The sequence below is a fragment of the Oncorhynchus clarkii genome, chromosome 12 (assembly GCF_045791955.1).
Source record: "Oncorhynchus clarkii lewisi isolate Uvic-CL-2024 chromosome 12, UVic_Ocla_1.0, whole genome shotgun sequence".
Taxonomy (NCBI): Eukaryota; Metazoa; Chordata; class Actinopteri; order Salmoniformes; family Salmonidae; genus Oncorhynchus; species Oncorhynchus clarkii.
Window position 1 is genome coordinate 29,599,641 of NC_092158.1, and position 27,928 is coordinate 29,627,568.

Consider the following 27,928-nt stretch of genomic DNA (forward strand, 5'->3'; position numbering starts at 1 on the left):
TTGTGAGCGTACATTTTATTTTAAAATGACGCCAACAAAACAACAAACACCACAACCGTGACGCTTACAGGGCTAAGTACCACTAACAAAGTTAACTTCCCACAAACACAAAAGGGAAAAAAGGCTGCCTAAGTATGATTCCAAATCAGAGATAACGATAGACAGCTGATTGAGAACCATACCCGGCCAAAACAAAGAAATATAAAAACATAGAAAATAGAACATAGAATGCCCACCCAAATCACACCCTGACCAAACCAAAATAGAGACATAAAAAGCTTTCTAAGGTCAGGGCGTGACAGTAGTCTCTTTCATTTGGTCCAGAGGGTCATTGAATGGGGGATGTGTTCCATCTCTAGCACCAATGACGTTGGAAAATCTGCAGCGTGAATTAGGCCAGCTTTAAATCTACTCTTGAAAGTTGTAATAGTAGAATGCACAAGGTGCAATTTCAAAATTGGGTAGTGCATCATCACTTCCTCTTGTCATGTTAGTCATTGCGTACCTTAGAGAACTATTTATAACTTGTCATAAATGTCCAGATCAACTAGCCCATGTCAGCTAAAAAAAATTTGCCCACAGATATTTGTGTAATTTTTTTGTCACTCAAATATTACATGAATACACATTAGACATGGGAAAATTTGCTATAAAACTGCAAAATTGTCGTTGTACACCATGACAAAATGTGTAGAATTGCAGGACACAAGCTTTAACCTGCAAAATTCTGAACAAGAGGGGTGTGAACAGTTTGTGCCATGAACAGTGCTTGTGCCCATAAAAATAGACGCAGCATGCAAGGGGAGTGCGGGATGTTCCCCAAAGCTTGAACGGGAGCCCAGAGTGAAAACGTTTGGGAACCCCAGATCTAAAGGGTGTATTTGAGGTCCAGAAAATACATTCCCTTTGTAAAGCACGAAGAACAGCACAGGCTCCGATGTCAAGTGGATTTAACCAAGAAGTGACAGGGCATAATGATGAACAAATATCTGATTGGCTTAGAGGTCCCATATTTATTCACCAGGACAGGCTAAGATCAAGTTAACCTAGTAGGTCGCGGGTTTGCTTCAGAGCATTCGTTGCTATGGTTTCTGATCAGGCTCTCTTTCAAGCTTTCTTTCTGGAGCTGGAGTTTGCACAAGTTCCTGTTTGACAGATCTTGCGGAATCACTAATCCGGCTTCCAGGAATACCCCTCTGACAAATGCATATTTCCACATGTCAACAAACAGAATGTGCTGTAAAAATACTGTATCTCCAGGATGAAAAATGTCACCACTCATCAGAACAGCTGGGCATAGTGTGTACCGCATTGTGGGCAGCAGGTAGCCTAGCCGTTAAGAGTGTTGGGCCAGTAACTGAAAGGTCATTGGTTCGAATCCCTGAACCGACTAGGTGAAGATTCTGTTGATGTGCCCTTGAGCAAGGCACTTAACCCTAGTTGCTCTGGATAAGAGTGTCTGCTAGATTATTAAAATGTAAATGCTGTATCTCTGCAGTCACCAGTGTTCATACAAAATGTAATACAAGGCTTCTTTTTGTTTGTTTTGTTCCATTGTCTTCAGACAGAAACATGTTAATCTGTGGTTAGTCTGGGGGTTCATCTGAATCATCTTCAATCTTAACGCATACCCACCATGACCCCTCCACTGGAGCCTCTATCTGGAATCCAATAATAAGAATAATAACTTACATAACATCGTACATACTTAGGCCACTATTCAATCCGTATCACCGAAGATCAGCGTTACAGTGTGATTAGAATTCAATGTTCCCACATTAGCAGAGACTACATTCATAGTAAACTCTGCATATGTCGGTCCATCAGAAATAATCTTTAAATTTAAAGCTTCAGTGATACAGATTGTGATACAGATTGCTCACGTGGTGAGCTAAGAAAACAGAGGAGGGGTCTTTACATAGCAGGTATGATGGATGATGGTAGGGAAACAGAATGGATGTAATAGCCACTCACTTATTAGAGAATTCTTCTAAAGAAATCATGTAATATAATGTCGTAATCATCAGGCCTTCATCAGACCCCCATGTCTTTATATGATCGGTGATTCATAATATCTTCAGCAAAAACAGCTTCATCCCCTAAACTACCAGCAGATAAAAACAGATAAACAGTTTATAGGGAGATAAAGATGCTTGTGTTAAAATGGCTGAGACTCAAAACAAAGTATATTCATGTTGCCAAATTGACTTTGGGTACAGCCACACAGAGAGGCCCAAATCGAAATCGACCCCTAAACCCTACGACCCTATATGCACTTGTGGAGATTTGAGAGGATCTTATTGGTATAACACTGATTGAAGTGGATTTAACAAGTGACATCAATAAGGGATCATAGCTTTCACCTGTATTCATCTGGTCAGTCTTCCTAATGTCTGTACACTCAGTGTACACACTCATTCACACACATTACATTGACACTCCCAAACAACAACCCCCCCCCCCACAACAACCTTGTACCCCCCTGCACATTGATCTGGTGCTGGTACTCCCTGTACATAGCTCCATCCTTGTGTATTTTATTTTATTTTCTTCTGTTACTATTTATTATTTTAAAACTCTTCATCGTTGGGAAGGGCATGTAAGCAGGCATTTCACAGTAAAGTCTACACCAGTTGTATTTTCCACATGTGACAATTACATTTGATTGGATTTGACTCAAACTGGAGCAAGAGAGAGAGAAAGCATCAACTGAAACTGGAAGAGAGAAGAGAGGAGGAGAGACAGTATGAACTTAAACTGTAAGAGAGAGGAGAGACAGCCGTCATTGACACAACTGGGACAGAATGTGAGCTATGGGAAATACAGGAAATGTACGTCCAGCTGGGAATCAAGAAGGTTCTCATCCCATCCGTGCTGTGTTTGTGTCCCGAATGGCACCCTATTCCCTTTGTAGTGCACTACTTTTGTGCACTTGCCAAAGTAGGGCACTACCTAGGGAATAGGGTACCATTTGGGAAGCATGCACTGTAACTACTACCAGCAGACAGTATCCTACCAGCAGACAGTTGCCCATCCACTCTGCCAGGGAGACTCAGCTCCTCAGGCCGGCACTGGAACACTCTGACCACCTTCTCACAGCCTTTCTGCCTCACCACGGTCTCAGTGTGTTCTGCTATGGAGCTGACCTCCACTGTATACACCTACATGAATAAACAGGGGTTTAATACACCTACAATGCAGAACAGAACACAAACCAAAACAACAGAAGTTAACACACCTACAGGAGTAAACAGGGGTTTAATACACCTACAACACAGAACAGAAGTTTCATATACCTAGCGCACAGTGTTCTAACTAACATTGTCCACTAGATTGAGGTTTAGGCATTGTAATGTCCAAGTGAACACAAGGCTCAAAAGAAAAGTTAGCTTCTATCCACTAATTCAGTTAATAGAATATCCTAAATATTGTTATATTGCAGGGAGGATGTGACACAGTGAACCTGTTAACATTAATAATAATATATTACAATCATGGATGGGCCAGGCGGGCACAGAAGAGACTGATGGCTCTGCTGCCAGAGCCCAGGTACATGACCACCTTCTCCCTGAGGGGGGCACCGTTGGTCAAGGTGACCTGGCGGTACGCCTCCATCCTCACACGGTCACTCAGCATCTCCAGGTGAAGCCTATGGGTAAGCAGAAACACAGACAACAATATTAACACATTTACATTACAGTCTATGTCCCAAAATACTTCTGGCGCCGACAGAGATGGCCGCCTCGCTTCGCGTTCCTAGGAAACTATGTAGTATTTTGTTTTTTTACGTGTTATTTCTTACAATGGTACCCCAGATAATCTTAGGTTTTATTACATACAGTCGGGAGGAACTACTGAATATAAGAGCAACGTCAACTCACCATCATTACGACCAGGAATACAACTTGTGTACAAAACCTGTGTTTTGCCCACCACCCAGGACAATGGATGGGATCCCAGCCGGCGAACCAAAACAACGTTGCAGTAAAAGGGGCAGACGAAGCGGTTTTCTGGTCAGGCTCCAGAGACGGGCACATCGCGCACCGCTACCGAGCATACTACTGGCCAATGTCCAGTCTCTTGACAACAAGGTTGATGAAATCCGAGCAAGGGTAGCATTCCAGAGAGACATAAGAGACTGTAACATTCTTTGCTTCACGGAAACACGGCTCACTCGAGACACGCTATCGGAGTCGGTACAGCCAGCTGGTTTCTTCACGCATCGCGCCGACAGAAACAAGCATCTTTCTGGTAAGAAGAGAGGCGGAGGGGGTATGCCTTATGATGAACGAGACGTGGTGTGATCATAACAACATACAGGAACTCAAGTCCTTCTGTTCACCTGACTTAGAATTCCTCACAATCAAATGTCGAACGCATTATCTCCCAAGAGAATTCTCTTCAATTATAATCACAGCCGTATATATTCCCCCCCAAGCAGACACATCGATGGCCCTGAACGAACTTCATTTGACTCTATGTAAACTGGAACCACATATCCTGAGGCTGCATTCATTGTAGCTGGGGATTTTAACAAGGCTAATCTGAAAACAAGATGCCCTAAATTCTATCAGCATATCAATTGTGCTACCGGGGTTGGTAAAACCCTGGATCATTGTTATTCTAACCTCCGCGACGCATATAAGGCCCTTCCCCGCCTTCCTTTTGGAAAAGCTGACCACGACTCCATTTTGTTGCTCCCAGCCTATAGACAGAGACTAAAACAGAAAGCCACCGCGCTCAGGTCTATTCAACGCTGGTCCGACCAATCTGACGCTTCAAGACTGCTTCGATCATGTGGATTGGGATATGTTCCGCATTGCGTCCAACAACAACATTGACAAATACGCTGATTCGGTGAGCGAGTTCATTAGCAAGTGCATCGGCGATGTCATACCCACAGCAGCTATTAAAACATTCCCAAACCAGAAACCGTGGATTTTGATGGCAGCATTCGCATGAAACTGAAAGCACAAACCACTGCTTTTAACCAGGGCAAGGTGACCGGAAACATGACCGAATATAAACAGTGTAGCTATTCCCTCCGCAAGGCAATCAAACAAGCTAAGTGTCAGTATAGAGACAAAGTAGAGTCGCAATTCAACAGCTCAGACACAAGAGGTATGTGGCAGGGTCTACAGTCAATCACGGATTACAAAAAGAAAACCAGCCCCGTCGCGGACCAGGATGTCTTGCTCCCAGACAGACTAAATAACTTCTTTGCTCGCTTTGAGGACAATACAGTGCCACTGACACGGCCCGCTACCAAAACCTGCGGACTCTTCTTCACTGCAGCCGACGTGGGTAAAACATTTAAACATGTTAACCCTCGCAAGGCTGCAGGCCCAGACGGCATCCCCAGCCGCGTCCTCAGAGCATGCGCTGACCAGCTGGCTGGTGTGTTTACGGACATATTCAATCAATCCTTATCCCAGTCTGCTGTCCCCACATGCTTCAAGAGGGCCACCATTGTTCCTGTTCCCAAGAAAGCTAAGGTAACTGAGCTAAACGACTATCACTCACTAGCACTCACTTCCATCATCATGAAGTGCTTTGAGAGACTAGTCAAGGACCATATCACCTCCACCCTACCTGACACCCTAGACACACTTCAATTTGCTTATGGCCCCAATAGGTCAACAGACGACGCAATCGCAACCACACTGCACACTGCCCTATCCCATCTGGACAAGAGGAATACCTATGTGAGAATGCTGGGTCATCAACTACAGCTCAGCATTTAACAATAATAGTACCCTCCAAACTCATCATCATGCTCGAGCCCCTGGTTCTTGACCCCGCCCTGTGCAACTGGGTACTGGACGCGCCGCTCCCAGGTGGTGAGGGTAGGTAACAACATCTCCACCCCGCTGATCCTCAACACTGGGGCCCCACAAGGGTGGGTTCTGAGCCCTCTCCTGTACTCCCTGTTCACCCACAACTGCGTGGCCATGCACGTCTCCAACTCAATCATCAAGTTTGCGGACGACACTACAGTGGTAGGCTTGATTACCAACAACGACGAGACGGCCTACAGGGAGGAGGTGAGGGCCCTCGGAGTGTGGTGTCAGGAAAATAACCTCACACTCAACGTCAACAAAACAAAGGAGATGATTGTGGACTTCAGGAAACAGCAGAGGGAGCACCCCCCTATCCACATCGATGGGACAGTAGTGGAGAGGGTAGTAAGTTTTAAGTTCCTCGGCATACACATCACGGACAAACTGAATTGGTCCACCCACACAGACAGCATGGTGAAGAAGGCGCAGCAGCGCCTCTTCAACCTCAGGAGGCTGAAGAAATTCGGCTTGTCACCAAAAGCACTCACAAACTTCTACAGATTCACAATCTAGAGCATCCTGACGGGCTGTATCACCGCCTGGTACGGCAACTGCTCCGCCCACAACCGTAAGGCTCTCCAGAGGGTAGTGAGGTCTGCACAACGCATCACTGGGGGCAAACTACCTGCCCGCCAGGACACCTACACCACCCGATGTCACAGGAAGGACAACAACCTCCCGAGCCACTGCCTGTTCACCCCGCTATCATCCAGAAGGCGAGGTCAGTACAGGTGCATCAAAGCAGGGACCGAGAGACTGAAAAACAGCTTCTATCTCAAATCAAATCATCAAATCAAATTTTATTTGTCACATACACATGGTTAGCAGATGTTAATGCGAGTGTAGCGAAATGCTTGTGCTTCTAGTTCCGACAATGCAGTAATAACCAACAAGTAATCTAACTAACAATTCCAAAACTACTGTCTTGTACACAGTGTGAGGGGATAAAGAATATGTACATAAGGATATATGAATGAGTGATGGTACAGAGCAGCATAGGCAAGATACAGTAGATGGTATCGAGTACAGTATATACATATGAGATGAGTATGTAAACAAAGTGGCATAGGTAAAGTGGCTAGTGATACATGTATTACATAAGGATACAGTCGATGATATAGAGTACAGTATATACGTATGCATATGAGATGAATAATGTAGGGTAAGTAACATTATATAAGGTAGCAATGTTTAAAGTGGCTAGTGATATATTTACATCATTTCCCATCAATTCCCATTATTAAAGTGGCTGGAGTTGAGTCAGTGTCAGTGTGTTGGCAGCAGCCACTCAATGTTAGTGGTGGCTGTTTAACAGTCTGATGGCCTTGAGATAGAAGCTGTTTTTCAGTCTCTCGGTCCCAGCTTTGATGCACCTGTACTGACCTCGCCTTCTGGATGATAGCGGGGTGAACAGGCAGTGGCTCGGGTGGTTGATGTCCTTGATGATCTTTATGGCCTTCCTGTGACATCGGGTGGTGTAGGTGTCCTGGAGGGCAGGTAGTTTGCCCCCGGTGATGCGTTGTGCAGACCTCACCACCCTCTGGAGAGCCTTACGGTTGAGGGCGGAGCAGTTGCCGTACCAGGCGGTGATACAGCCCGCCAGGATGCTCTCGATTGTGCATCTGTAGAAGTTTGTGAGTGCTTTTGGTGACAAGCCGAATTTCTTCAGCCTCCTGAGGTTGAAGAGGCGCTGCTGCGCCTTCTTCACAATGCTGTCTGTGTGAGTGGACCAATTTAGTTTGTCTGTGATGTGTATGCCGAGGAACTTAAAACTTGCTACCCTCTCCACTACTGTTCCATCGATGTGGATAGGGGGGTGTTCCCTCTGCTGTTTCCTGAAGTCCACAATCATCTCCTTAGTTTTGTTGACGTTGAGTGTGAGGTTATTTTCCTGACACCACACTCCGAGGGCCCTCACCTCCTCCCTGTAGGCCGTCTCGTCGTTGTTGGTAATCAAGCCTACCACTGTTGTGTCGTCCGCAAACTTGATGATTGAGTTGGAGGCGTGCATGGCCACGCAGTCGTGGGTGAACAGGGAGTACAGGAGAGGGCTCAGAACGCACCCTTGTGGGGCCCCAGTGTTGAGGATCAGCGGGGAGGAGATGTTGTTGCCTACCCTCACCACCTGGGGGCGGCCCGTCAGGAAGTCCAGTACCCAGTTGCACAGGGCGGGGTCGAGACCCAGGGTCTCGAGCTTGATGACGAGCTTGGAGGGTACTATGGTGTTGAATCCCGAGCTGTAGTCAATGAACAGCATTCTCACATAGGTATTCCTCTTGTCCAGATGGGTTAGGGCGGTGTGCAGTGTGGTTGAGATTGCATCGTCTGTGGACCTATTTGGGCGGTAAGCAAATTGGAGTGGGTCTAGAGTGTCAGGTAGGGTGGAGGTGATATGGTCCTTGACTAGTCTCTCAAAGCACTTCATGATGACGAAAGTGAGTGCTACGGGGCGAGGCCATCAGACTGTTAAACAGACACCACCAACATTAAGTGGCTGCTGCCAACATACTGATGGTTCATTAAAGCCACACCCTCAATGACTGAGGGGGTTTTAAAAAGAGCAAATTAATCCAATTACATTTTCACATTCTTTATGATACATCTGTAGTTCTCAAGAAAATGCTTTCAATGAGAGTAACATACATTTTTTTTTTTTTCGTTTTGTTGTCACAAGAAACCTTGTCGAGATGCTAAGCCTGGTTGATAAGCACATCAGCTGCTGCCAATGACGGTGAATCAATCGTCAGTCAGTGTCACAGCTTTGAAGCTGATGGGTTGTTTGGTGACCATGAGGTTATTCATTTGGTTTTTAATCTTGAGTTTATGTATGCCTTTTTGTAGTTTCATTGTTTATATATATTTATTTTGGTCATCTTTGAACAACTAATATTCCGCTTGACCTGGCCGACCAAGATGTCAAGAGAGACAGGTCCAGGACCAGTTCTAAGGTAAGATTGCTGTCTCCCTGGGCACATGTGTATCCAACAGTCCTCAAATGCTGATTTCCCACATAAATGCACATATTCATTCAGGTTACAGACCATGTAAGTAGGCCTAGGACCCCTAGACAAACCAAGTGCAACAATATCCGTAGGCTAGTTACGGGTTTCGTAACAGTTTTTTATTTTGTGGCAGGATCAATGGCAGAAGAGGAAGCGAGACATCCCACTTCCTCTTTTTTTCTGGTTCATATACGGTCAATGAACTAAGTAGACCAGACCCAGCTGCTATTGTATTGGTGCTTACAGGAGAGCCACCCCTTACGCTGAGTAGAACTGTGACAACTTCTTTCAATGGTAAACAACCCTACTACACTACTTGATAAAATCAAAGTTTGGTAGCTACCGCAGATCGTGAAGTCAGTCAAGCTAATAAACTCATCGGGTGGAGTTGTCATCTTTATCCTCCTGATGCATCCTGGTAGAATCATAAACTTTCTAACAATCAAAACTGTTGGCTATTTCCACAGACCTATTATTGGTTTGCGTAGGGTAATGTGGCTTAGTTGGTAGCGCATGGTGCTTGTAATGCCAGGATTGTGGGTTTGTTTCCCAGGGGGCACTAGTATGAAAAATGTGTGCACTCACTACTGTAAGTCGCACTGGATAAGAGTGGCGTCTAAACTACGTACATGTACAGTTAGCAAGTCTCCTGCAGAGATAACAAAAAGTGGTATGATATTTTAATATACTGTAGTCTACTCGCTGAACAGCCAGCTGTGGTTATTTCCGGTTTCTCATCTCTCATAGGTAGTGTAGTTCTCTATTTGGCTGTGTTCAAGTGCTCATTGGAAAGTTATTTCCTCTCACTCTAACGGCAATGAAAAGGGACAAAACGTTTTATTAAAATGTATTTGTAGATTATTTTTTTTCACAATGTGAACCAAAATACTGTACAACAACAAATAAGCAAAATACGTATTCTTTGTCTTAACATCTAGCAACATGTTCAGCTGGAAGACATCACTTTTTACCAGCGAAAAATGCATTTCAAAGACTGAGAAATTCTCTCCTGTCACCAATTTGGTTGTTAAAGGTCCAATGTAGCCATTTTATATCTCAATATCAAATCATTTCTGGGTAACAATTAAGTACATTACTGTGATTATTTTACCATTTTCATTTTAAACAAACAGCTTCTTAGCTAAGATCAATTTCTCAAGCAAGTATTTAGCTGGGACTGTCTAGGAGTGGTCTGAGTGGGGTGTGGGAAACTAAACTAGCTGTTATTGGCAAATAGGTTTGGAACTCTTTCTTATTGGTTTATTAACTAACTTGCAGCATGGAGATGTCAACAGGCAGGCCATAACTCCATTCCACCTAAATAGGATGACATTTCAGGTGGTCTTTTTAAACAGATCTTATACTAAAAGGACATTATCATACTTTTCTCTTCACAGTATTATTCCAAACTCTGTGTGTAAATATATATGAAACAGGGAAATCAAATTTGACTGCACTGGGCCTTTAACAGGGTATTGAATCAGCATGACATAGGCTGAACTAGAAAGGCCAACAGTTTGAGTCATGGCTAGATTCAACCATATCGCGGAAGAGCTGCGTTATAATGCAATTAAAATTTCCGATTGAGACACGTGTGAACGCAGTCTCCGCAAATGCAGGAACATTGTTTTTAAATGGCAATCGCGCTATTGCACTGATCTTCCACAATACGGATTTCATCTAGGCCATACTCTTCCAAAGGCACAGTGACTGAGAAATGGGACTTGTGTCTTGCTGGATTCAGGCCTTATTGATAACAGATGCATGAAGTTACTTTGACATTATCCTGAGATAAGCTCCCCCCACTACACACAAGCCCTTCACTCACACAAACCATATAAACCCAGGTGTGGGTTTACTGAGCAGTTTTTTGGTGTTCCTTTACTTCAACCTACAGTAGCCTACAGTAGCCTACAGTATATATTCCCTGTTATACACACAGGCCCTAGAGGTGGCAGTATAGCTTCACAGGACTCTAGTGCCTTAAGGCTTGGCTGGTATTCAATCATAGCTTTGTAGGTTGCTTAACATTTGAAGATAATTTGAGTTGACATCTGCAGCATATAACGTGAATGCGATCACAGCAAACACGGAAACATTGCCTGTAAAAGGCACATTATTGGTGACAGTGCACTACAACCAGGATTGAATCCCAGCCTAAGCCACAGGAAGGACATTCACTCACTCTTCATCTTCCTTGTCCAAATCATTCCACAGCACTTGTGGAAGCAGACTTTGCAGCATTTAACGGTGACCATGACAACAGTGAGAATTATAGTAAGTAGCAGAGCGAACACGTCCAGGCTGTGGTACTGGATCCAGTTAAGGTCGTGAGCAGCGGGTCTCAGGTGGTCGGCTCCTCCGTGGCGCATCACAAACTCTGTCCAGAACACGGCCAGGTCCAGCGGCTCAATGGGACGGTCCTTATGCACCTTTGACAGCTGTAGCATCTTCTGCTTGTAACTGAGGAGGAAGGATAGAGAACATGAGGAATGCATCAAGGTTTGCCATCTCTTCATAGACAACTCATGGCTGCTAATACTGTACCAGTGAAGGAAGTGGGTTCCTCTAACGAGGAACTCCGACTGTCACCTCCAATAATGGATTGGTGACCATATATTTGTACTGAAATGCAATGTGTGTGGATTTAAAGTTAGGATTTGGTCTCTATAGTGTTTGCACGGCTTCTTGAGTTCACAGTATCTCCTATTATATAAAGACATTACCATCTAAAAGGATGCATGACGACCAACATGTGAAGTTCATAGGAGCATGTCAAATGAAAGCTAAGCGTACATTTTTTTTATAGTCAAGGCATATATACATTCTTCAACCATTTTCCATCCAAATAATTAGGAAAAGGGGTCTCAGACATCATCTACCAGAAAAAGTATTAGAAATACATCAAAACACAATGTTAAATTACAGAACCCTGCCAATATCAACACTTATTTGAGTGGGTTGGGGGGCTAGGGTCAGTCTTATATCTGGAGTATTTCTCCTGTCTTAATTCCCTCTTTCTCTCTCTCGGAAGACCTGAGACCTAGGACCATGTCTCAGGACTACCTGGCATGACTCCTTGTTGTCCCCAGTCCACCTGGCCGTTCTGCTGCTCCAGTTTCAACTGTTCTGCCTGCGGCTATGGAACCCTGACCTGTTCACTGTGATTACTATTATTTGACAATGCTGGTCATTTATGATAATCTTGGCCATGTTCTGTTATCTCCACCCGGCACAGCCAGAAGAGGACTGGCCACCCCTCATAGCATAGTTCCTCTCTAGGTTTCTGCCTAGATTCTGGCCTTTATAGGGAGTATTTCCTAGTCACCATGCTTCTACACCTGCTTTGCTTGCTGTTTGGGGTTTAAGGCTGGGTTTCTGTATAGCACTTTGATATATCAGCTGATGTAAGAAGGGCTATATAAATCAATTTGATTATTTGAGAAATTATTTGTCTTCTGTACGTTTAAGAAACATTGCCTTGTGCCTTAATTCCGTTACCAAACACCTCATGAGGGAGGATAATGAATTCATAGAAGTAACAAGTAAAGGTAGACTTACCAATTAGTTTGTGTTTTTAGTGGTATCGTGATTTAAAACTCTGAATTCTGTTACCAAATTGGTAACGGAATTACAGAAAGAAAATTAACGGATTTTCAATTGAATTGGCTAACATGCAAAATCATAGTAGTCAAACCACAGTTGGGTCAAATGCTACTGTCCTCCCTTTCACTGGCATACTTTGTTCAGCTCAAATGTTTTCTGTTGTCTAATGGTTAAAGCAACACTGAAAGAAGTCTGGACAACCCCGCAATCTCACTTCTCTCTCTCCTATAACATGATGTCCTAGTATTATGTTAGCATGATGTCTGACCTCTTGTCATTGATGACCTTGTTGAGGGCCTCCACCAGTTTGTCTGAGGTGATGTCGAACACACTGAGCACCTCCCCTACTCCCCTCACTGCCATGCGGTGTACGTTGTCACCCTGGTCACCAAACAATGGCAGCATCACCATGGGAACACCGTTACAGATCCCCTCGTAAATACCGTGGGTTCCTCCGTGGGTGATGAAGGCCTTGACCTTGGGGTGGCCTAGAACATAAAACATTCACAACAAGGGTGTTGACATCAAAATAAAGGAGAAGATAAAGTATTTATCTTGCAACATAAACAGTGTGTTGGGTTCACTGAGAAGTGCCCTTCTGTAACTTCCCCTATATGGTTTATTATAAATATATAACACTAACTGATTAAACCAACCCAGCAAATCATTCTGAGGAAGCCACTTCATCACTCTGACGTTGGCTGGAGCATTCTCAGGCACCACCCCTGTGTACCTCCACACAACCTGAAAAACAGAGACAACAGTTTATTTAGCTAATCAAGGCTTAGATTCAATAAGATCAAGTGTTAATCGGCAACAGACGACACCCGCATAGCTGTTGTTTTGGCAGTGTCTGGGGGTGTAAATCACTGGTAACTGTGTTCGAGCTGTCAAAGTGGTGAGGAGCTGCTCTTATGATCATTGGGTGGATTCGATTATGCTGAGATGCAGGGCCAGGCAAAGGACCATCGGGCAGGGAGGAGTGCCATTCTCAAATCAAACAGTAATCTGTGCCACTGTCATTTTGTCAACAAGGCAGCATGGTGGATTTATGGGAACATTGTTTCATTTAATGACATCTGCTTTCATATTGTTAATGAGATACAGTTTTACATTTATTTGGTTAATTATTAAGCATCCTAAGTATTAGATTTTTTTCTTCTTGTCCACTTAAATGATTGTTGTAGATGAGTTTTCATTTTCCCATTTTGTTTTCTTTCCACATTCATTTTATATCCTGAGATTTTAGTATTCTGAAAAAATAATTTTAGCAAGGGGAGCATTGAGTTTTCAATATTGGTCAGATATATCAGAAGATCATCTGCAAATAAGTTCAATTTATATTCATGTCAACCTATACCGAGACCTGTTACGTTTGGGTCCAGTCTAACTATTTCTGCAAGCGGTTCAATTGCCAGAGCAAAGAGAATTGGGGGAGAAAGACATCCCTCTTGTGCCCCTTTCAAAAGCAATTTTATCAGATAATGTATTTCAGCTGGAACATGTTCTTGTATGTGTTTGTTAGTGTTTATTTTTAATAAACTCTGTTTGATTATGTATCAAGTCTGGTAAGACTTTTGCCATTCTATTGCTTATGAGCTTTGTTATTTTGTCAGTTTATTAAATGCTCATCTGATGCAGCACTCCATCACTCTCCTTCTTGGTCAAATAGCCCTTACACAGCCTGGAGGTGTGTTGGGTCATTGTCCTGTTGAAAATCAAATGATTCTCCCACTAAGCCCAAACCAGATTGGATGGCATATCACTGCAGAATGCTGTGGCAGCCATGCTGGTTAAGTGTGCCTTGAATTCTAAATAAATCACTGACCATGTCACCAGCAAAGCACCATCACACCACCTCCATGCTTCACGGTGGGAAGCACACATGCGGAGATCATCCGTTCAGCTACTCTGCGTCTCACAAAGACCCGGCAGTTGGAACCAAAAATCTCAAATTTGGACTCATCAGACCAAAGGACAGATTTCCACCCGTCTAATATCCATAGCTCGTGTTTCTTGGCCCAAGCAAGTGTCGTCTTATTGGTATCGTTTAGTAGTGATTTCTTTGCAGCAATTTGACCATGAAGGCCTGATTCACGCAGTCTCCAATGAACAGTTGATTTTGAGATGTCTGCAACTTGAACTTTGAAGCATTTATTTGGACTGCAATCTGAGGTGCAGTTAACTCTGCAGCAGAGGTAAATCTGGGTCTTCCTTTCCTGTGGCAGTCCTCACGAGAGCCAGTTTCATCATAGCACTTGAAGAAACGTTCAAAGTTAGACATTTTCCGGATTGACTGACCTTCATGTCTTAAAGTAATGATAGACTTTCGTTTCCCTTTGCTTATTTGAGCTGTTCTTGCCATAATATGGACTTGGTCTTTCACCAAATAGGGCTATCTTCTGTATACCCCCCTACCTTGTCAAAACACAACTGATTAGCTCAAATGCATTAAGGAGGAAAGAAATAAAAAAAATGACCTTAACAAGTTGTTAATTGAAATGCATTCCAGGTCACTACCTCATGAAGCTGGTTGAGAGAATGCCAACAGTGTGCAAAGCTATTATCAAGGCAAAGGGTTGCTACTTTGAAGAATCTCAAAATAAAATCAAACTCTATTTTGTAATGCTTTTTTTGTTTACTGTGTTATTTCATAGTGTTGATGTTTTCACTGTTATTCTACAATGTAGAAAATTGTAAAAAATAAAGAAAAACCCTGGAATGAGTAGGTGTCCAGACTTTTGACTGGTATTGTATATGTACCCCAAGAAGAGTAGCTGCTACCTTAGCAGCAGCAAATGGGGATCCCTAATAAATCCAAAGGGCACCTATTGGTAGATAGGTCAAAATAAAAAAAAGAGTGCAATTAATAACGTCACCTTGCCACTTTAAACAATGCTACTTAATATAATGTTTACATACCCTACATTATTCATCTCATATGTCTACGTATATACTGTACTCTATATCATCTACTGCATCTTCATGTAATACATGTATCACTAGCCACTTTAAACTATGCCACTTTGTTTACATACTCATCTCATATGTATATACTGTACTCGATACCATCTACTGCATCTTGCCTATGCCGTTCTGTACCATCACTCATTCACATATCTTTATGTACATATTCTTTATCCCTTTACACTTGTGTGTATAAGGTAGTAGTTTTGGAATTGTTAGTTAGATTACTCGTTGGTTATTACTGCATTGTCGGAACTAGAAGCACAAGCATTTCGCTACACTCGCATTAACATCTGCTAACCATGTGTATGTGACAAATAAAATTAGATTTGATTTAGATTTGATTTGATAGTGTATCAATACACCCAGTTACTACAAAGATACAGGCGTCCTTGTTAACTCGGTTGCCAGAGAGGACGGAAACCGCTCAGATTTCACCATGAGGCCAATAGTGACTTTAAAACAGTTGAGAGGGGATTGAGTCAGGTGTCTGCCAGCAGCCTCAACATCAGTCTCGCGAGCTCTGTTCCATTGCTTCTCTACAGACAAAGGAATTTTCCAGTTGGAATATTATTGAAGATTTATGTTAAAAACATCCTAAAGATTGATTCTATAATTAGTTTGACAGGTTTCTATGGACCGTAATGGAACTTTTGGACATTTCATCTGCAACTGGTAGACGTGCTTCATGAGTGTGGATTTGTTTACCAAATGCGCTTACAAAAAGGATCTATTTGGACATACATGATGGACATTATCGAACAAAACAAACATTTAATATGTACCTGGGATTCCTGGGAGTGCATTCTGATGATCATCAAAGGTAAGTGAATATTTATAATGCTATTTCTGACTAATGTTGACTCCAACATGGCGGATATCAATTTGGCTTGATTTTGTCATCTGAATGCTGTACTCAGATTATTGCATGATTAGCTTTTTTTTTTTTTTTTTTTAAATCTGACACAGCGGTTGCATTAAGGAGATGTTTATCTAAAGTTCCATGTATAATAGTCGTATCTTTATCAATGTTTATTATGAGTATTTCTGTAATTTGATGTGGCTCTCTGCAAAAATCACTGCATGTTCTGGAACTACTGAACATAATGCACTAATGTAAACTCAGATTTTTGGATATAAATATGAACTTTACCGAACAAAACATACATGCATTGTGTAACATGAAGTCCTATGAGTGTCATCTGATGGAGAGTGATTCATTTGATCTATATTTCTGCTTTTTGTGACTCCTCTCTTTGGTTGAAAAAATTGCTTGGTTTTTCTGTTAGTTGTTTGTGGTGCTTTCGCTGTAAAGCATTTTTGAAATCAGACACTGTGGCTGGATTAACGAGAATGTTATCTTTAAAATGGTGTAAAATACATGTATGTTTGAGGAATTTTAACTATGAGATTTTGGTTGATTTGAATTTGGCGCCCTGCAGTTTCACTGGCTGTTGACAGGTGGGACGCTACCGCCCCACGTACCCTAGAGAGGTTCATGGCTGTGATAGGAGAAAACTGAGGATGGATCACCAACATTGTAGTTACTCCACAAAACTAACCAAATTGACAGAGTGAAAAGAACAAAGTCTGTGCAAAATAAAAATATTCCAAAACATGCATCCTGTTTGCAACAAGGCACTAAAGTAATACTGCAAAGCATGTGGCAAAGCAATTACATGTATGTCCTGAATACAAAGTGTTATGTTCGGGGCAAATCCAATACAATACATTGCTGAGTACCACTCTCCATATTTTCAAGCATACTGGTAGCTGCATCATGTTATGGGTATGCTTGAGCTGGAATCGGCTAAACTTTGATAATTGAGATAGGAAATTAAAGAGACTGGGTTATGTCAGAAGTTAATGGTTCTCTGAAGAAAAACAATGGACATCTATGGATTAGATGAAGGAATGTGTTGAGGTCAGGAGGTGAGGACAGATTCTCTTAAGGCAGTAATAAAGGTTTGTCATCCCGTTACACTCTGTATTAGCTTCCTGTGGAGCCATAAACTGTAAGGATGTGTTTTAAGTAGGATGTATATAAATGTGAAGAAATAAATGTTTTGCTGTCTCATTACAGCTGTACAGAACCTTTAGGAATAATTAAACGTGGTTAAAGCTTCTCTAGTGTCCGTGAGTTATTTACTCTGAAAAATAAGAACCTAACACTTGTAATCATTAAGGACTGGGGAGTTTTTCAGGATAAAAAATAAACGGAATGGAATTTAAGCACAGGCAAAAACCTGGTTGTTTGCTTTCCACCAGACACTAGGAGATGAATTCACCTTTCAGCTGGACAATAACCTAAAACAAAAGGCCAATTCTACATTCATTGCTTACCAAGAAGGCAGTGAATGTCATCCACATGTACTGATACAAGTTCTACAGTATTTGTAAAAATGTTATCTGTACCCATTGAATGCAGTGGCAATATCCAGGAAAGCCAAAGTAAAAAAAAAAATACAAATCTGGGCCTAAAATAGTGTAAGATGTCATACAAAAGATTTAGCTGTGACTTATGTGGATGTTAAAAATATTTGTTGGTCTGATGTGATTTAATAAGGAACATACAGATGCTGCACTTGATGAATTTATGAAATTGCTTCTTCAATTATTGATAAATGTGCACCTGTTAAGAAACTGACTGATAAAACTGTTAAGGTTCCATAGATTGAGGAATTAAAGAAGTGTATGGTTGAAAGAGATGGGGCAAAAGGAGTAGCTAATCTGACTGTCTGATTTACTGCAGATTGAGGAATTATGTGACTAAATTCAACAAAAATAATAAAGTATATTATGAAGTCAAGATCAATGATAAAGAATGATGGAAAAAAATAGAGTACTTTAAAATAAATGATGGGCAGAAAGACATTCAACTCCATCTTTTATCGAATCAGACGGCTTATCACAATAATTTTGATGTTGCCAATTACCTTAATGATTACTTCATTGGCAGAGTGGGCAAATTTAGGCAGGAAATGCCAACAATGAGCCATCCTACTCATGTATAATTTTATTTTTTAAATCATTGCAAGTTTGAATTTTGTAAAGTTCGTGAGGGAGGTGGAAATATTGTTATCGATCAATAATGACAAAACTCCTGGCATTGACAACTTAGATGGAAAGCTACGGAGGATGGTAGCTGACTCTATAGCTACTCTTATCTGTCTCATCTTAATCTTTAAGCCTGGTGGAAATTCTTTGACCTTAGGCCTGGAGGGAAGCCAAAGTCATTCCACTACCCAAGAGTGGTAAAGTAGCCTTTACTGGTTCTAACAGCAGACCTATCAGCTTGCTGCTAGCTCTTAGCAAACTGTTTGACCAAATACAATGCTACTTCTCTGTAAATAAATTAACAACAGACTTTCCGCATGCTTGTATAGAAGGGCACTCAACATGTACTGCACTGACACAAATTACTGATAGGTTGAAAGAAATTGTGGGAGCTGTACTGTTAGCTCTCTAGGCCCTCTACTCTTTTCTATTTTTACCAATGACCTGCCACTGGCATTAAACAAAGCATGTGTGTCCATGTTTGCTAACGATTCAACCATATACGCATCAGCAGCCACAGCTAATGAAGTAAATGAAACCCTTAAAGAGTTCAGTCTGTTTTGGTTGTATTTAGTAGAAATCGTTCTAGACCTCAGCTGAATCTGGTAATGAATGGTGTGGCTGCTGAACAAGTTGAGACTAAATGACTTGGAGTAATCTTAGATTGTAAACTGTCATGATGAAAACATATAGACTCAATGGTTGTAAATATGGGGAGATGTCTGTCTGTAATAAAGAGATGCTCTCCTTTTTTGACACCACAATCCACAAAACAAGTCCTGCAGGCTCTAGTTTTATCTTATCTTGATTATTGCCCAGTCATATAGTCAAGTACTGCAAAGAAATACCTAATGAAGCTGCAGCTGGCCCAAAGCAGAGCGGCACATCTTGCTTTTCAATGCAATCAAAGGGCTAATATTAGTACTATGCATGCCAGTCTGTCTTGGCTAAGAGTTGAGGGAAGACTGGCTGCGTCACTTGTTTTTTATAATAAACGTGTTAAAGTCCAAATTGTTTGCATAGTCAACTTACACACAGCTCTGAAAACACTTACCCCACCAGACATGCCACCAGGGGTATTTTCAGTCCCCAGGTCCTGAACAATTTCAAGGAAACGTACAGTATTATACAGAGCCATGAGTGCCCTTCCATCTTATATAGCGCAAGTGAACAGCAAACCTGGTTTCAAAACACTAATAAAGCAACACCTCACGGCACAAGGCCTCTCCCACATGTGACCTACTTGTTGTATGTTTGTACTGACATGTATGTGTAACTGATAAATGCATGCACACACACACTACATGTCAATGATTTAAATGTATGTAAAGTATTTTGTCTGTAATGTCTTTCATTATATGTCGGACCCCAGTAAGACTAGCTGTCGCCATTGCGCCGGCTAATGGGGATCCTAATTAAGCTAATAAAATGTTCCTGAGTGGTAGAATTATATTTTTGACATATCTGCTCGGCAAGACTAGCAATGATTTAACAACCAATTTGACAGAGCTTGAAGAATTTTGAAAAGAACAATGGGAAAATATTGAACAATCCAGCTATGCAAAGCTCTTAGAGATTTACCCAGAAAGACTCTAATCAAAGGTGATTCTGAAATGTATTGACTCAGAGGTGTGAATAGTTGGATAAATTAGATATGTCTGTCTTTAATTTTCAAGAAATTAGCTAACATTTCTAAAATCTGTTTTCACTGTCATTATTGGGTATTGTGTGTAGATGGCTAAGAAAAAGTATTTTGAATTCAGGCTGTAAAACAATATGTGGAATAAGTCAAGGGGTATGAATACTTTATGAAGGCACTACAGATATTCTAAACAAAGTGTTTTGATAACTTTCAAGTGTAACAGTTCCATGTACAATAAATCCTCCTTATGCCTCGGGCATTCTGCTCCTGATATGGTAAGGGGGTTCCCATAACACTGCTGAACAACAAATCACCAGATTTTGTAAGTAGCCTGTGAATAGAATAAAAATATCATCACTCAATAAACATACAGCGAAGAAAAATTACTTTTCTCTAGTTTGGAAGTAATTATACAAATAGAGTGACTAAGTACAGAATAGATTCAGGCCAGTGATGTTGACGTCGGTTCTATGCAACCAGGTGTGTAAAGTTACATTGCTGAATGCTTGCTGACACGCATTTGTAGCATGCTCGCTAAAAAGACTGGTACTCGGGCTAGACAAATGCCATCCTTCATTTATTTTTGCGCTAGAAAATACACAATATACTTTTATGATAACAGGCATTTTGTTTTAGCACTAGTAGCAGACGAAGCCCACGAAAGCTAGCTAACTAACCTAGCCATTGATTATAACTCCGAGATCCATTACAGTAAAGGCAGAATTCCGTCTGGGCCAGAGTTATCAAGAGAAAACCCAAATAACATTCCTGTTCTCAAAAAAAGTATATTAGCCAGTGGTTAAGGGCGCTGTACTGCAGCGCCATCTGTGCCACCAGAGACCCTGGGTTCGCGCCCAGGCTCTCTCGTAACTGGCTGCGACCGGGAGGTCCGTGGGGTGACGCACAACTGGTCTAGCGTCATCCGGGTTATGGAGGGCTTGGCCGGTAGGGATATCCTTGTCTCATTGCGCACCAGCGACTCCTGTGGCGGGCCGGGCGCAGTGTGCGCTAACCAAGGTTGCCAGGTGCACGGTGTTTCCTCCGACACATTGGTGCGGCTGGCTTCCGGGTTGGATGCGCGCTGTGTTAAGAAGCAGTGCGGCTTGGTTGGGTTGTGTATCTGTACGGGAGTTGTAGCGATGAGACAAGATAGTAGCTACTAAAAACAAAACAATTGGATACCATGAAATTGGGGAGAAAAAGGGGTTAAATAAAAAAATAAAAAATAGTATATTAGCTAGCTACATAACTTGCAAATCCAGGTTCGTTATATCTTTATCCTAATTTAAATGAATTAGCATACGTTCGCTAATAGGGAGCTTAACTAGCCAATACAAGTTGAAACCTTATCGATAGCAAGCTGACTGTTACATCCCATCAAATTGTACTGTCAGGTATAACTATGCAAACTTTTCTCTATGACATTACACATAAGGAGAGGATATGTATTTAGCTAGTTACATCACAGTATCATAGCTAGCTAGCTACTCACCATACACGTCACAGTCATCTTGTCATATGTAATCCATTCCTTGCAATATTGTTGAATGCATTAGAAGTTTGCAAGTGTGCATGCGTTACACATGGCAGCTGGGGGCGGACCACACCTTGTTGTCTCTGGGCAATTGGACATCATTGACAAAATTTGGCATGTAAGTAATCTAAAACCTACCCATCCATACCCGTTGTGACCCATTGACTTCCAAATCTCGTTTTGGGCGAGACTCACTTTATGACCAAAATTATCCTCTTTACACATTGTAGTAAATGTTGACACTATAATGAATGTTTCTGATTCCTATCGATGCCACATAGGCCATTTATAACCAGGGAAGTTGGTTCTAGGAGGCATTTCCTCTTTAAATGCTGGAAGCCCTCAATGGAAATGTCTACAACAGAACAGTTATTTCCATCTAGAGTGCTCTTTTATCTCTATGATTGACACTTAAGACTGAAACTGCAGTTTGTTTTGCCAAAATAAAGATGGGTAAAGTGATATTTTAAACATCTAACAACAATTAATCAACATTGAACATTTAACAGAAAACAATACATTCGATTTAAAGGTTTTTAAAATCAGTTTAAAAATCATGTTTTTTAATATTTTGTTATGCAAATAAAAATATTACAATTAATCTAATAGAAGGTTAAATCAAAATGATCACTACTGTGCATGGTTCTCCTTTATTGCAACTTTTTCGGTATGTTTCAGTAGTGACACATTTAGTGGAGTGGTAAGGAAGTCAGGTAAATATTTAAAATGTGCTATACAAATTGTGTGAGTATATGTCTACCTCACGTACTGTATGTTGGAAGATGTGTGCTGAAAGTTTGTTAGACCCCCAATTTACACCACTTCTGTAGAACGACAGTGCACTGCATTTGGCCAGTTCTGGTCAAAAGTCGTGCACTATGTAAAAAATAGGGTACCATTTGGGATGTATTTGCATTGTCCTTACCCTCTGAGGGATCCTGCTGAAGGCATCAAAGAACTGCTTGGCTCTCTCCTCTGGCATCTGGGAGACCAAAGAGCCCAGGGTGAAGACCACGAAGCCATCCTCTCCTGACTCATCCACAAACTCCTGCAGGTCCTGAAGAGGCACGAGGGTGAATGGTTACTTAACAAGGACATTTTACATTTAACATTTTAGTCATTTAGCAGATGCGTTTATCCAGTGACTTAGTCATTGCATTCAACTACAGTGGCAAGAAAAACTATGTGGACCCTTTGGAATTACCTGGATTTCTGCATAAATTAGTCATAAAATTTGATCTGATCTTCAGCTTAGTCACAACAATAGACAAACACAATTTGCTTAAACTAATAACACACAAATTATTGTATTTTTATCTATATTGAATACATAATTTAAACATTCACAGTGTAGGTTGGAAAAAGTATGTGAACCCCTAGGCTAATGACTTTTCCAAACGCTAATTGGAATCAGGAGTCAGCTAACCTGGAGTCCAATCAATGAGACGAGATTGGAAATGTTGGATAGAGCGGCCCTATAAAAAACACTGACAAAATGTGAGTTTGCTATTCACCAGAAGCATTGCCTGATGTGAACCATGCCTCGAACAAAGGCATGGTTCAGGAACACACACCACACACACAGGCATGGTTCAGGAACACACACCACACACACAGGCATGGTTCAGGAACACACACCACACACACCGGCATGGTTCAGGAACACACACCACTTTGTGGCACGGCACATCAACATCAACCTCATCCCAACTGTAAAGTATGGTGGAGGGAGCATCATGGTTGGGCTGCTTTGCTTCCTCAGGGCCTGGACAGCTTGCTATCATCGACGGAAAAATGAATTCCCAAGTTTATCAAGACATTTTGCAGGAGAATGTAAGTCTATCTGTCCGCCAATTGAAGCTCAACAGAAGTTGGGTGATGCAACAGGACAATGACCCAAAACACAGAAGTAAATCAACAGAATGGCTTGAACAGAAGAAAATACACCTTCTGGAGTGGCACAGTCAGAGTCCTGACCTCAACCCGATTTTAAAATGCTGTGTCATGACCTCGAGCGGTTCACACCAGACATCCTAAGAATATTGCTGAATTGAAACAGTTTTGTAAAGATGAATGGTCCAAAATTCCTCCTGACCATTGTGCAGGTCTGATCCGCAACTACAGAAAACGTTTGGTTGGGTTTATTGCTGCCAAAGGAGGGTCAACTAGTTATTAAATCCAAGGGTTCACATACTTTTTCCACCCTACACTGTGAATGTTTACATGGTGTGTTCAATAAAGACATGAAAACGTATAAATGTTTATTAGTTTAAGCAGACTGTTTGTCTATTGTTGTGACTTAGATGAAGATCAGATCAAATTTGATGACCAATTTATGCAGAAATCCAGGTAATTCCAAAGGGTTCACATACTTTTTCTTGCCACTAAGTTTAGTGGGAAAGTACAACCACATATCACAGTTATGCTACTAGATCCTTTGAAATATCTTCACACTATGCAATGGAATTGTATGTCCACAGGCAGAAAAAGGACAGCAACTGGTGTGTACTCTTACTCTGAAATGTTCCCTCATAGTAGCCATCAACATTTCACATTGGACAAAATAAAACATGTAGGAGACTAAATCATATAGTTGACATTGGACAATATGTCTTAACTTCCATACATCAGTGTTACAACAGTAGTTGGTCTAGTTAGTAAAACATTGGCTGAAGAGTGAGGTTATGAAAGGAGGCCATGCTTTGAAAGCACACCCTGTAGTCATACAAGGTAAAGGCATACTAAACCCTAACCCCAACCCTACAAAAATATCCCTGCAGAGTAGTTTCCCTTCCTGAGGTTTGTAGTGTTGGAAGAACACAATAGGGCCCCTCAGTTCCTCTGTTAGATTATAATGGCCACAATCCAGGAGGAAAGAATTGCTGTTCCTGGCTCAGGTTTCACTGGCTGCACAGAGCCAGTGTCCCACATGGCACCCCATTCCCTATATAGTGCATTACTTTTGACTAGAGCATATGGACCCGGTCAAAAATTGTGCACTATATCGGGAAAATGGTGCCATTTGGGATACAACCAGAATGTTTAGAGAAGAGCGAGGAATACTCTCCCAAAACTAATGTTGAGCAATACTTATTTCTACAAAATATGAAGAACCACACCAATGCTTTCCCTGCACATCTGCTTTGTCATTTTTGCCTTCTCCAAGCTCAATGATTGGGCTAGAAAAACACATCTCAATTTAACTAGAACTGTTTTCAGAAACTCAATTTGAAAGTGTAATTACGCAGAATTTCTATTGGTGCATTGATTATTTTATGCCTAAAACATTGTCAGGATAACTTATGATTCCTATAGCACTCTGGCACCCCAAGTGGTGCAGTGTTCTAAAACACTGTACTGCATCTCAGTGCAAGAGGCGTCACTGCAGTACCTGGTTTGAATCCAGGCTGCATCACATCTGGCTGTGGTTGGGAGTCCCAATGGGGCGATGCATAATTGGCCCAGCATTGTCTGGATTTGGCTGGGGTAGGCCGTCATTGTAAATAAGAATTTGTTCTTAACTTACTTGCTTAGTTAAATAAAAAAATCCATTATCAATAGAGGAAAGTGAGGTAAGTTGAGCCATTTCTCAGATTCAGCATCACTCTGTCAAGGGAAATATACTATTCTTTCTAACAAATATGTATATCGTTGTGTATATCGGGAAATAATCAGAATTAATGTAAACATTACAAATTTGAAAACATAGCTTGTCTAAAAAAGGTGGTCTCTTGGCACAACTTATGGGGTAAGTTGAACCGCAGGACAGGGTAAGTTAAGTTGCCCACAAATTTCTGTCCTGAATGAAATATTATCACTACCTTTCCCAAACACAACATCGCAATTTTTTGTCTTTTGATCATTTTAAGCATCTATTAATACAGGCTTAATAACACCTAACAAACACTTTGGCTCAAACATTGGCTCATCCATCGGCTCAACCATCGGCTCAACTTACCCCATGTTACAAGGATGTACTTTCATGATAGGTCTATAAGCTCCTCACATTGAAGCTTATAAAGACCCCAACTGATGTATAGAACAATCTTAAAATAATCTACTTTGGTTTAGATACAAGCATCATGACACCTCCAACACGATACATTCAATTGGCTTGGGGAAAATTATTTTTTTTGGACTTAACTTGCTTACCACTTTTTCCATGTGGTTTCTTCCTTCAGATTCATTAAATGATGACCTCTTTCCTAAATATTTGGTAAAATGCTTAATTTTGTGTGTGTGTGTGTTTGGGAGGAAAAGGGTGGCTCAACTTACTCCACTCTCCCCAACGCATGATACTTAGAATTGACAGGAAAGTAGCTGGTTCTCTAGTCTACACTATGTTTCTAGATCGGTTCACAGATTTGAAGGCAAATTAGGTTGGAATGCATGTTGTATAACGTGAGGAGGAGCTGAACATGGTACACAAACATTGAGCTATGTCAAGTCAATCCTCATGGAGGAAACACAGATCAGGTTACAGCCGGTTGCTAATTGAGTGTCTGACAACACCCCAAAAAACAAAACAAAAAGTGATTCAGGGAACACGTTAGAACATAAAGATCTTGAAAAGGGATATTGTCCCAAATAAGAATTTGATATCTTGAAATATGTAAACAAGTTGAAAGTTTGCTGTATTTTATCCAGAGGAATCCTTGCTGTGGTCCAACTGCCACTGCAGTGAATCTATCCCTTAAAGGAAAATTCTACCCTAAAACTGTACTTAGTTATTTCTTTAATTAGTCCATTGTTGATATAGTCCCAAAAATGATTTGCATGTCAGTAATCAAGTTTTCAAGATGTAGAACTTTCAAAATACAGAAATACAGCTGGTTTGTGGCATTTAACGTCATATGATGCAAAACGTGCATACCGGCTGTATTTCTGTATTATGAAAGTTATATATCTTGAAAATGTGATTGCTGACATGCAAAACATTTTGGGACTATGTCAAGAATGGACAAATGAAACAAATACCAAAATAGTTTTTGGGTGAAGTTTTCCTTTAAGGTTTCTGTACCTGGATCCATACAACATATAAGGTGCACAACTCCGCAAAGTGGAAGTTTCTCCACTTGTTTGTTTTAAAACATTTTTACAAGAGACTCACCGGTGGCAGTGGAGCTCTTTTACCACAGTTGATGCCTCCTATGTTGACCATGTTGGGCATCCTGGGTTTGGGATATTCAAAGGAGTAGTCATACCTCAGCAGCCAGATAGCACCGTTTCCCAGCAGTTCCCTGTATGTCATGTCTTTCTCCAGATACCTACTGGTCAGCTTGTCAAAGCTGGCAAACATGAATGTACACAGGTAGCTCTCCAGACTGTACATCATCATGTTCTTCAACCTCCCTAGGAAGTCCATGTGGTCAGTGTTGCCTGAGTGGAAGCGTGGTACATAGGAGGGGGGAGTGGGGCACTGGGCAGCCCTGTCATCCAGCCCACAGGGGATCCCCCTCAGGAAGTACACTGCTGGGATGTTGAAGGAGTCAGCAATGATGGATCCACAGGGTAGGAAGGGATCCGTCAACATCAGCTGGAACCCTTCTCCTCTGAGGCGCTGCATCAGGGGTTCATCATACAGCAGACCCTCACAGCCTTTCACCTGCATGGTGGTGAAGTCAACCAGACGCTGCACGCTCACAAATATATCCATTACCTCCGGCATCTTGAGAAACACGCCGTCCTTCAGTTTGTTGACGCTCTCGTCCAGCTGGGCCTTGCTGTAAGGGACCCTAAAAGTCTCAGTCCTGTAGTAGTCAGAGCCCTGGATGAGGATGGACGTCTCAGGGACCAGCACAACCATCTCATGGCCCCTGGCCGCTAGCTCCTTCACCAGCAGCTTCATGCTCAGCCAGTGGCTCCCATCTACAGGCATCACCAAGACCTTGTCCCCCTGGACGGTCCCCGGACACAGGGCCAGGCAGTACAGCAGGGCCAGCGAACCCTGTCCCAGACACTGCCCCATCTTCAGCCCCGTCCTCAACCCCAGCACAGGAACATTCTCCCCCCAACCCATGCCTCTCTGCCTTTCAGCTCAGTAATGCGAGCTGCTGTGAGAAGGACAATACCTCCCTGAGATCTGGCACTGAGTGCTACTGAGAGGGGGCTGGACCTCAGAGTAAACTGTGGATGGGTGGGTTGGTGAGTGTCTCCCTGCTCATTCTCGCTGCCTCTATGGGCAGGCTGTTATATAAGACCAGACAGTCCTTCCTGTGGGCTAAAGTTTATCTGTAGGCTGAATGGTTCATGATTCCTTAAGATCAATTGAGAGAGGTAC

The 27,928-nt window shown here is 41.9% G+C and overlaps 1 protein-coding gene across 1 annotated transcript; it reads right to left on the bottom strand.

The window, feature by feature from the left end:
• Positions 1 to 27,816, bottom strand: LOC139423008 (UDP-glucuronosyltransferase-like). The gene is made up of 6 exons (XM_071174555.1): positions 26,759 to 27,816; positions 22,574 to 22,705; positions 13,105 to 13,192; positions 12,717 to 12,936; positions 11,028 to 11,305; positions 1 to 3,649 (listed from the first exon to the last, which is right to left on the bottom strand). The coding sequence occupies exons 1-6, from the start codon at positions 27,665 to 27,667 to the stop codon at positions 3,630 to 3,632; spliced, it is 1,647 nt and encodes a 548-aa protein (XP_071030656.1). The 5' UTR covers positions 27,668 to 27,816; the 3' UTR covers positions 1 to 3,629.
• Between the last annotated feature and the right edge of the window lie 112 nt (positions 27,817 to 27,928).